The sequence below is a fragment of the Cucurbita maxima genome, unplaced genomic scaffold (genome assembly GCF_002738345.1).
Source record: "Cucurbita maxima cultivar Rimu unplaced genomic scaffold, Cmax_1.0 Cma_Scf00016, whole genome shotgun sequence".
NCBI classification, from domain to species: Eukaryota; Viridiplantae; Streptophyta; class Magnoliopsida; order Cucurbitales; family Cucurbitaceae; genus Cucurbita; species Cucurbita maxima.
Window position 1 is genome coordinate 4,134,193 of NW_019272032.1, and position 11,047 is coordinate 4,145,239.

The 11,047-nt window shown below is 35.8% G+C and overlaps 2 protein-coding genes across 6 annotated transcripts in view; one reads left to right on the forward strand and one right to left on the reverse strand.

The window, feature by feature from the left end:
• Positions 1-280: 280 nt before the first annotated feature.
• Positions 281-8,691, reverse strand: LOC111491309 (bZIP transcription factor 16). 5 transcript variants are annotated; one of them, XM_023140177.1, is made up of 13 exons: positions 8,566-8,691; positions 6,185-6,298; positions 5,269-5,325; positions 5,090-5,164; positions 3,516-3,605; positions 3,361-3,420; positions 3,097-3,266; positions 2,632-2,686; positions 2,185-2,227; positions 1,831-2,105; positions 1,289-1,366; positions 1,047-1,172; positions 281-726 (listed from the first exon to the last, which is right to left on the reverse strand). In XM_023140177.1, exons 2-13 carry the CDS (start codon positions 6,248-6,250, stop codon positions 616-618), a joined length of 1,206 nt encoding a protein of 401 aa, XP_022995945.1. In that variant the 5' UTR covers positions 6,251-6,298; positions 8,566-8,691; the 3' UTR covers positions 281-615. The 5 variants fall into 5 exon arrangements, with proteins under 5 accessions (XP_022995945.1, XP_022995944.1, XP_022995946.1 ...); XM_023140176.1 differs by having other exon boundaries at positions 8,514-8,691; XM_023140178.1 differs by having other exon boundaries at positions 8,578-8,683.
• A 1,249-nt stretch (positions 8,692-9,940) lies between these two features.
• LOC111490883 (protein IWS1 homolog 1) overlaps positions 9,941-11,047 on the forward strand; it is a 5,090-nt gene continuing 3,983 nt past the window's right edge. The window contains exons 1-3 of the mRNA XM_023139526.1: positions 9,941-10,076; positions 10,301-10,427; positions 10,506-10,980. Coding sequence (XP_022995294.1) covers positions 10,408-10,427; positions 10,506-10,980 — 495 coding nt within the window. The 5' untranslated portion in view covers positions 9,941-10,076; positions 10,301-10,407. The remainder of the gene's footprint in view (positions 10,077-10,300; positions 10,428-10,505; positions 10,981-11,047) is intronic.

Below are 11,047 nucleotides of genomic sequence, written 5' to 3' on the forward strand. Positions count from 1 at the left end.
GTTTATTTAAACATAAAACGTAAGTGAATTATTAGACCCATAACCATCGCGATTATTAAATGTTACTAACACCCAAGGGTATTAGACTAGTTTGTTGAAATTCAAAAATTTTCTATCAAATGCTCATTTGTTTAGTTGAATTCAATATCCTACTGAGAATCAAGACAGAGACCACAAAAGTTGGAAATAGAACATCTTTTCTACTTGAAAATGAAATGCATGTTCAGAGCACTGTTGGTTGTTGTTCTTGCAAAAGAACTGTAGAATCTTGGAATCTTGGTGATGGAAATGCTGAATACAATTATGAATATGCTGCAACTCAAATCAATGTTCGAAAGCATATCGAAATGCCACGATTTCAACCTCAACTAGCACGAAAACATAATTTACAAGAAAAAAAAAATCAACTGACATGTTGCATAACACTCATCAAATATGGGGTACAAGGATACTAACACGGGGCTTCAAGGTTAAAGACGAAGCCTCTGAAAGAATGAAACGACGATCAACAGTGCCTAGACGACGCAGGTCAGTTCTTATGAAATGTAAACGACAAGCTATGCAAGGTCAGGTTATGTGCCTGGAGCTGAATTAAGTAACTACGGTAGATTCTAACTACCCGTTGGTGAACTCGGTCCAGGATGTACGCTGAGCTTCTTTATTCACATTTTGGCCATCTTTGGTGGCTCTTGGATCTTCTTTTCCATCACTTTCTCCAAGCCTCCTCTGTAGAAAAGAAAATTTCAGGTAAATTATGAGTACAAGGTAAAATAATCTTCATTTCCATTACTTTTCATTGATACCCTTTCCTATGAGTCTATGAAAAGGCACTTCTATTCTGCCTTGAAAATCAAACATGGCTTCATATTTGGAGATTCAATCTACAAGCTTGAATATCAAAACTATGGGGTCTTAAAGAAAGACGGAAGTGAAATAGCAAGGTCGATTTCAACGATGTCGTTCTTATTATACACGTACCCCACTCTTTTCTTTGCTTCATTGAGATAAATGGTAAAAATGTCTAGATTTCAAGTTATTGGCATCACCTTGAGAGAAGCATTCTCTGAAAGAAGTTGCTCGTACTCACTCCTAATCCTATCCACTTCGGACCTAAGACTCGCATTTTCCTCATTCAAAGCTTCGGCACGATGAGAAAGCTCGTCACATTCAGCCTAAGTGAAAATAATAATAATAAATATATCAAGCAGGAAAATCCAATTAATTAAAATATGGCAGCATGAGTCAAGATCGTCCAATTTGATTATAAATTTAAAAAATGCCTAATTACCTGTTTGCGCAACCGAGACCTACGAGCAGATTCTCTGTTTGACTGCTTCCTTTTTTGCCTTTTTAGCTCTCTTTCATCCTGGATCCACAAAAAAAACATGTAAAACCTCATTCTCTTCATCTGAAAACACTGAAAACTGGGAAGATATTTTTTTTCTTCAAATTGATATTTGGTCAAGCTGGTTCAAGCAAAGCCATACGGGTTGATAGTACTTACCTATACTAAAGAATGATTTTGCATTAACACTGTACAAGCATGCATTACAATTACTCATTAGTTGAAATAGTACACCTGGGCCTGAGTATGAGAAGAAGAGGTTGAACTTATTCCCATTCATTTTGTGACCTAACACCAAATTCAAGTGTGTCCTTATCCTTTTTTTTCTTCCCTCCCCAATTCAAATTGTATTCAAGTTTCCATGTCCACAATGTAATTTTATCATTTTACATAATTAGTGAATTGATGTATGTGCATGTCTATATGATATAACTTTGGATATCCGAGCCCACTCAAGCGCAATATTCGACAAAGTTGGACCAAACCTGTAACCAAATCTGTGACTGAATGCTGTCCCGTGACCCAGCAGCAGCAGCTCCCACAACCGGAGCGGAAGGGACCTTCCCACCCAATGAAGGGATGGCAGAAGTTGTAGGAGTACCCCAATAATCCATTCCTATATTCAAATTTGTAGCAGGACCTGAAACAGCTCCAGAAGCTTGAATTGGTATTATGGACATTGTTTGGTTCACCAATGGATGAGCGAGACTATGTCCTTCATTCTGAGAACCGTGCATTAAACCATTAGGAGTCCCTCCACCTGTACAAAAGAAAAAAAACTTCCTCATCAATATAAAAAACTGAATACATGGACTGCATAATAGAAAAAAGTCCCAAACCTTCTAAAGAATCTTTCCCAGATCCAGATTTTAGTTGTGAATCCTACAAAAATCAGTGAAGCTACGATAGATCAAATTACATGTGTTGGGACAGAACCCAAGGGGTACGAGGGGCCCCTCAAACAACAATAGGTTGATATATAACATCTACAGCAATCGTAAATGTAAAACAATATAACCAAATAGATACAGGCGCATGTTTACCCATCCTTCTCAAGTTATGGATATTGATTTTAACATTTCAGTAATATAACAGATAACTCAATATGTGATTTTCCTCCACAAATAAACTTTCAAACTCCAATTGTGCATAACAATAAACACAATAAAACAGGAAACGGAATGGGCAAACTTGGACTTGGGCCTATCCACACCCTGCCTTCAAGAAATATGGAGGAATCTATAGAATAAACATTCACATGGTTATTGTAGCCGCAGAACGCTTACATTTTGAGAGTCAGCATCACTTCTTTCGCTTGAACCTTCACTTTCACTTTCAGTGCTGCACAGTGAGGTTCATCATCACATAAGCTAAATGTAAATGTGAAAGATGAGATGTAAATTAAGGACAGGACAAAATATTCTTTAAACTCAATGCAAACTAATGTTGTCAAACCTCAATACGACAGAATACTAGACTGGAGTTCAAGTGTGCAGTCAGCGAAACAAGTTTACAGTTTCTTATTATTAATGAGAACTGAGAGAAAAAATCAAAGCAGAAAACAAGGTCGGCCAGTTGAACCTTTTGGAGGACTTAGAATGTATTATATTCTTGATACCTGCCCTATACGTTGCACTTGTGTCCACATAAGACCCCAATCACAAAAGTTAAAAGCAAGTAAATATGGAAGTCTGACCATCATGAATTGAAAGCACAACCGATCCCAAATATATCTACATGACATGTCATACCTTTTAGAATAAACACCATTAGCAGATGCTCCTGATGGTTTACCAAGCTCGTTGTTCTTCCCAGTGATCATGTTTAAACTTCCCAGACTTCCTTTCGATCTTTTAATTGGCAACTTTTCTTTCAGCTCAGAGGGCTTACCATCCCCTTCCATGTTGCCTGGTGTATTCCCCTATGTAAATTTTTTCCAGTCATTCACCCACAGTCCTCCTCAAATTGAGAAAAGATGTTATTAAAGACATAAGCCAGTGGAGCTGGAAACTTACAGAAGCCTCAGCAATTCCATTTGGAGAAGCTATAGCAAAAGGACTGTAAGGATATGATCCCTGTGACAAGCATGGGATTCTCAGGGTTAACATAATCCAAGATATAAGCAAATATAAACTGCGAACTGCAGGAAAAATAAATCTACAAAAAGTACCGGAGGAATAGGTGGATGAGCATATATGCCACCATGGGGATACATTGCAACATAGGGATGTGGAGGGGTACCATAAGGGGGCATAATGGGCTGCATCAAACATTTAGAATATTATCTGGTAAAGAATGAAAAAATGTTTAGATGTTTCAGCTAATCAATAATTAAAAAAGTGAAGCTCAAAAAGGGGATAATTCCTTATTTTATGGATGATTTCTTCTCCATAAAATATCTGACGCTCATGCCTATTTGAAATATCAACGATAATTTTGACAAGCTAGGCTGATTATAAAAAGGTATAAGAACATATGTAAGCATAACAACCAGGAATTCTTATACCGGCATAGAGGAACTCTATAACTACAATATTTACAAGTTGTAAGAAAATATTGTAAAAAACAAGAGGACAACCTGTCAATAAAATATTTATAAGATGCTGGCATCTTTTGTTTTAAGCAAATAAGCACATCACTCATGAACTTAATGTTGCATTTTAACATGTTTCCACCAACGATTCTCAAGTTCCGAGGGTGCGATCCCCATATGCAATCACTATCTCGAGAAGAATAAGAAAGTAATAAAAAGTGCACGTAACTTTCCTTGAGGCCCAAAAGTTGTAAAAATGAGACGACCACACTTTAGACACAATAAAGACGTCAAGAAGTGTATGAATCTAGCTCTATATGAAATTAGATGAAGAATACCATCCATTCAATAAAAGAATATGCATGTGGTAATCACTACATCTACTAAATCTCTTCATACTTTTGGTCAGTGATCCACTTTTCAGAGACCATCATCAAACATTAAAGTCTCCCCCGATACACCAGGAGCAAGAGTATAAACCAGCTAGATTATCAATCTTGATAAAATTCCTTCTTGTTTGCAGTAGTTAGCCCAGACACCTTTATAATTACTCTATTAGTATTATTTGTGCCAAATGGGGTGTTTTTGAGTGAGCTCTCCTGGGTTTCTTTTGAGGAAATCTTGTCCTCTCTTTTCTGCCCCCCTCCTCCCACACCCTCCCCTAAAAAAAAAAATGAAAAAGATGGGTGCCCTCTGGCTGTCCCCAGCAGAATCCCAAGCTTCAATGAAAGCTCAGCTCCATAGCTCCACGCAATTTAATGACCCATCCATCCACCATTTCAAGAGGAGAAGTGAGAACCATGTCAAACTTCGGCAAACGTTCAGCCAACAAATACTTGTTTATAATTAATTATTTTCGGGAACAGCCAATCTCTCATACTAATTAACTTATCTGGCAGGAACAAGTCCAATTAACTTGTTAATACCAGCAACAAATTATTTTAACAACAAAATATTAAGAAATAACAACAAAAATAGAAAAGGAAAGAGCAAAAACAGTCACGAGAAACTATATTGAGAACGTTAGAAAAAATGATGACCGAAAAACACCTTTGGCCTGAGTAAGAAACTTTTAAAATATGCTAAAGAGATTGCCCACCCAATGGAATACCTCAAACACCAGGAAAACAAGATACCAGCTAATTGAAAATTATGAAACTTGGAGCAAAGGTCAATGTTATATAAAGCAGCAGTCTAGCTACGTTACATACCTGTACCCCCCACATATATGGGTGTGCCTGGGGGCTTGTTGGCAAATATCCAGGTGGAGGTATTGGAGAATATGCCTAAAGGAAAAGAAGGGTTAAAAAAACATGAGAAAGGATAAGAAGTAAACCGCAATGCATATCCAATAGAGAACCATGTAAACTTGAGGCTTAACAAAAAGAACCTGAAATCCTGACCATTCAGGATTAACAATGCCAGTGCTTGTGTTTGGAGACTCTTCCTGAAAGAACACAAAAACTATACAAAATTTAAGAAGCAGCCCTGTAAGACAATTAAATTTGAAGGCTAAATCTCTCAAGATATTGGAAACTTTAGAAAATCATGTCACTAGCCTCCATAAGATAGAAGTTTTGAGTGATAAACTCAAACTTCATTTTGATCAATGAAGGAATAGAATGTTAGTGAATCAAAGATGTCTAAAATTTTTAAATGTCTGGGTATTTGAATCCTAGTAACTGTGAATCAAGTTTAATCGTGTTTGTTTTGAAGAATTTATCCACAGAAATTTTTAATGTTGGATAATTGTATATGCTTTGCAGGATTTGTCTTTACAAATATAATGAAATTGCCAATTGTTCCCTTGGTGCTCCTATGTTTAAAAAATTTCATAAATAAAATTATGGTTTAATTACAAGTTTAGTTCATAAACTTTAAAGTTTGTGTCTATTTGGTACTTGAACTTTAAAAAGTGCCTAATAGGTTTTTGAACTTTCAATTTTATGTCTAATAGGTCCCTTAACTTCAAAAATGTCAATAAGTCCTTGAATTTTCAATTTTGTGTTTAATAAGTCACTAACATTTTAAAAAAAAATTTAAAAACTAAATAGCCTAATAGATATAAAATTAAATTTTATGCTTAATTGAACTTTAAACTTCTAATTTTGTGTCTGGTACATCCATAAATTTTAAAAAACGTCAAAGAGGAGAAGGACTTATTTAGCAAAGTTGAGAGTGTAAGAACTTATTACACTTTCTAAAGTTCAGAAACCAAACAGAAGCAAACTTGAAAGTTTGGAGACTAAACTTGTAATTTAACCTAAAATTAATTCATATGACATTAATAAAACATACAAGCAGACCTGTGTAGTGGCAGGCGCAGACTTGGATTCCTCCTTCGCTGATTTATTTATCTCACTGCCACCCATAATTCTCTATCAAATAGACGCCTCCTTCCAACAAAAAATTGAAATGTCCTACATTATAAAGAACGTAAATAATATCAGTTGTTTTTGCCCCTCATTTTCACAATAGCAAAGCTATATGTAGTCCTAGTCTTACTTTCCTTGATAACATAAAAGATCGAAAACAAAAAAAACTCCTCTTTCTTCTTTTCTTCTTCTTTTTTTTTTTTTTTTTTTTTTTTTTTTTNGGTAACATTTTCATCATCATTTTTCTCTGTTTATTGAAACTTTTTTTGAAGTTTTTTTTTTTTTTTTTTTTTTTTTTTTTTTTATGAACACTATACTCAACCCAACAAATAGAGGGAAGGAGAAGCATCAACCTTACAGCCAAAAGAGCTTTAAAAAAGCTACTCAAGTTGGCTTGAATTGAACCTACCTTGTCTAAGCCATCTGGAAGCGAAAATTCTCCCTCTTGGTTTACATTTTATGAAAATAAAAATTTGGTGTCCATGTTATAGATGTAAGTACAAGGGATTCAATACTGTCCTTAAGCCATACTTATCTATTAATATGGAAGCAAAACATATATATATGCATACATGTGTACATGTATAGTGTGCGTGCATTGTTAGCTTTTTCCAAGCTTTCTTCTTCTTTTGCCTTTACTCCATCACTTCATTTACACTCGAGACTAAACTGACAATCTGCCTATTGGAGATAAATGATGACCAACTTGAAGTGACAAAGTTCATTTAGACCTTTTTTCACCGTATTGGGTCAACGGCTAAACATACACACGAGCTTATCCAATGAAACTGAACAAATTTTACTCTTTGAAGGAAAGTAGTGGCTTCCACATGCTAAGGACAAAAGAGTGGGCCACACATAAAAAAAAAAGCACCCCCCCTCCACACACACACACACACACACACAAAACAAGAGGGTAGGTGATGAATTGTTGATATAATTAAATTTACTATATCCCATCAGCTTGGTGATTTAACATGGTATTAGTGTAGGAGGTCCGATGTTGACCCTTGTAAAGTTGTTTTGGGGTGATATAATTAAATTTACTATAACCTATCAGCTTAAAACTTTTGGGTTGATTGGTGATATAAAAGGGAAAGTGAGATGAAGGAACTCAAGTTGTTTAGAATAAAAAACAATAGAAATCACGGAAAAATTGTAGATAAAACCCAAAGGGAGATATTGGAGTGAGCTTCCCTCTAAGTCTCTTCCCAAGATTTCTCATGACCTTGAAATTCCCATATTATTTTCTAACCGAAATTCCAATTAATGCAAGTAGTAAACGCACTTGCCAGAGAAACTGCCCTCTATTACAAAGGGGGATAGACAATTAGCTTGTCCATCATGTCATCGTTACTCCAGCTCAATATCGAACTAACATCAAAAAGCTCCAGAAACTTCCCACAAAACTTCAGAGCAAAAGGGTAAATCCATAAATCAGGTCTTCCAATGCCCATTTTGCATACAGGACAACTTCCATTAATATAATTAAAAATTAAATCTGTCAAAAGTGAAGGTGGAACATCTGGAAAACCTGACTAAAGAAAGATAAAGATGGAGACGCATAGCAAGAATATAATGGATAAATGGAGGGAAAAGTACTTTTTTCCCTAGTGTAGTTTCAACCGGAGGGAATTAAACATCGTAATGAGATTCAATAGTAAATTTGTTGATAAGTCATTGAACCCACCCAGATTTTTTCAGAACCTCTACTCCAAAGGGGAAGAGATCAGTTACATTTCGAGTGATATAATTGGGTTCCCTTTCTATATTCAACAATTTCAATATTTCCTGTCTGATTGCAATAAATATGCTAATCTCCATTTACCATCAAATTTTATGGTCAAATTAATGAAACAGGGTGGATGGTTACCTTCAGTGATTCCGATAAATCCAAACAAATAAAACCAACCATAAAGCCAGATTTTCAATTCTTTCCGGATTTTGGGCATACTAGGAAAAAAAAAATAAAGAAACTAATAGACCGAGGCACATGATTGCAAGCAGAGATCAAGTTAGATTTCAAGAAATCGTTGCAAGTATGCACGAAAGTTCAGCTATCACTTAACATTTTGTTCCGACTACTGCCAGTTTAACACGAAAAATAGCGAAGTTGATAGAGAAATTCAGATAAAGTTCAACGCAACAAGCGACAGATTTCTAAGCTGCTAAATTGCGAGAAGAGCATCTCGTGACCAGCAAAAGTGATGCAAAGAATAATCAGAATATACAGAATGGCGTAATTGGGAGTAGAACTTACGAAAGTTGGAGAAATTTGAAACAAAAAATTCTCAAGCTTGAAGATTGAAGGCCTTGAGCGCTACCAGAGACAGGATTCCCGATAATCCACGGAGCAGAGTCCGGGATTCGAACCTCGACGGACGTCGTCGCTGACGTTTTTCACTGTTTTCTGGAGAACGTGTGGAAAGATTCGAAACCCCTTTTTTATTTTCTTTTTTCTTTTTCGAAACCCTTAATTAACCCCAATGTCTTACAAATTTTCACGTGACAACCTTTGTTTTCCCCGCGAATCTGATGGTCCGAATTTGAACCTGTGAGCTGGGCAGTGAAGTCTTTTTTCTTTAATTTAATAATTAATAATTATTAGTGGAAATTAAAGTATTTCTTTCGAATAATAGTTGCCCTATTATACCAATGTCGTCACTATCATCAATAATCAAACCCTTAAGCTTGTTCTCTAGAACCTTTTTTTTGAAGCATAGTAAATTTCTCGTACGTGCTCAATGTGGCTGTTGGACTACCAAGCACTTGTTCACTGCTCTTATCGTCCTCTTAGTTAATTCCACGCTCGTTATCCTTATTGTTCACTCTATTGGAGTCCCATGACTATAACCTACAGTAACTCTAGCTCACAACCACTATGATTGAAGTAGTTCGACAAATGAGAGGGGCAAAATAGTCATCAACACATTTTTTTTTTACTGTTTCTTGTCTAGTTGAATTTTAATGCTGATTGAATATTTACGTAACTCAAGCAGTAACATGCTTATCCATTTGGGTATTGTTAGTTCGAGTATTAATATCTTCATGTAATATCGATATAACTGTATTCTCTAATAACCATTAGATATAAATTCAAATCAGTTTATATGATTTTAATAGCTCGTTTATATAAATAAGAATTAAATTTGGAATTTCTCTACCGTATATAAAATAGTATTAAACTATCAGCTACATTGTGACACCTTTCCGACAATGTGATGTTTCGAGCATCTTATGTTTAGTAGTCATACTCATATCAATTTGAATATTCATTCTCTTAATTTTTATTTATTTATTTATTTTACTTTAATAACTATTTATTTAATTTTTTAAATTAGGCGTATTTTCTCATATTTTACTCACATTAATTTTTTCAAAACAATATTTTAGTTGTAAAAAAGGGCAAAGTTTATAATTATTTGATTTTTTTTTTGTCTTAATGGAAATTTAAGGCCTAAAATGGTTATTAATCCATTTAGATTAAATTAAATCGTATTTTTTTTTCTTAAAATTATTTCGATACTTTAAAATAATAATTAGAAAATTAAATATTCATAAAAACAAAAGAATAGAGCCTTCTCTTACGTCATCTCGAGCTTAACGCACTCTCATATCGTTCAAATTTACGAATTAATTAAAAATAAAAAAATAAAATAAAATAAAGAGAAACCCTTAAATAAACCCGGGAAGCCTTCTTCTGTTTCTCTCGTCTTCTTGCCTCCATTCGCACTTGGAGAGCAACCATCCGTTCGTTCTCCCAAAAGCATTTCCGTTCTTCAATCTCATTCTCGTTTGCAATCCCGAAGCTCGCCTTTGTTAGGTTTGTTTTGAAGTTTTTCCTAATCTTTCTGGGCATGTTTTCTTGGTTTATTGGTTTTGTTGTTGGTATTATTGTTATTTTATGCTATTTACCGCTCTCCTTCCCGCGATACCCAATTTTGTTTCACCATTATCGAATGGAATGTTGAATTACGGATGTTTTTATTTGGTTCGCCCATCGCAAAACGCGTCACTCAATATCTTCGTCTCCGATCGGTTGCGAAGTTGTATCTGTTGCGGTTCAGCTTTGATCGAGATCAATTCGTGTTTTCTCTCCTGACGAGCGTGTTTACTGCTTCATCTATTTCTGCGTGCAATTTTCATCATCGTCAATGGGTTACGAAGACAATCCGTGAGCACTTGACATTATTGAATTAGGGTTTTTAAGTGTGATTTGTTTCTTTTTTTGTAAGGTTTTTGTTTGTATCAGGTACCGTGACGAGGATGGTGAACCATTGATGGACTTTGACCATATACAGTCAGACGGTGAGCAATCCCCTGAACCGTACAATCCTGACGAACTATTAGATGAGGATATTGGTGATTGGGGTGGACGGCAGCGATCTCAGACTCCGGTCTATGATGCGGAGGAGCCCCAGGCCAGGCCTAGGAAGAGGTTGATCAAAAAGAGTTTGGCTGGTAAGGAAACAATGCCCTCTAGTTTGGCGGACGATTATGATGATGCAGCGGGCCAGTTTGTGAGGGAGGGATCGGAGGAGAGGAAAAGGAAGAAGGGGATAAGTAGTGAAAAAATGGAGAAGAGATTCAAATCTGAGAAAAAATTTGGAAGTGGTAGCGGAGGCAAGAGTAGATTATCCAAGAAAGCCTTCTCAGGGAAAGGGTTGAAGGATCAAGATGGGGATGTCAAGGAGATGTGGGAGACTATTGCTGGTGGCGGTTCTGATGTAAGAACTCTGCATAATTTTTTATTTGATTTTGATTTTGATTTCCCCCCCCCCCCCCCCCCCCCCC

Excerpts from the sequence above, each read along its gene's own strand:
- LOC111491309 (XM_023140177.1), bottom strand. The coding sequence starts at position 6,250 with ATGGGTGGCAGTGAGATAAATAAATCAGCGAAGGAGGAATCCAAGTCT. Across the intron at positions 5,165-5,268 it reads CTGAATGGTCAGGATTTCAG|GCATATTCTCCAATACCTCC; the intron begins GTTCTTTTTGTT and ends CTTTTCCTTTAG. Across the intron at positions 3,267-3,360 it reads ATGGAATTGCTGAGGCTTCT|GGGAATACACCAGGCAACAT; the intron begins GTAAGTTTCCAG and ends AAATTTACATAG.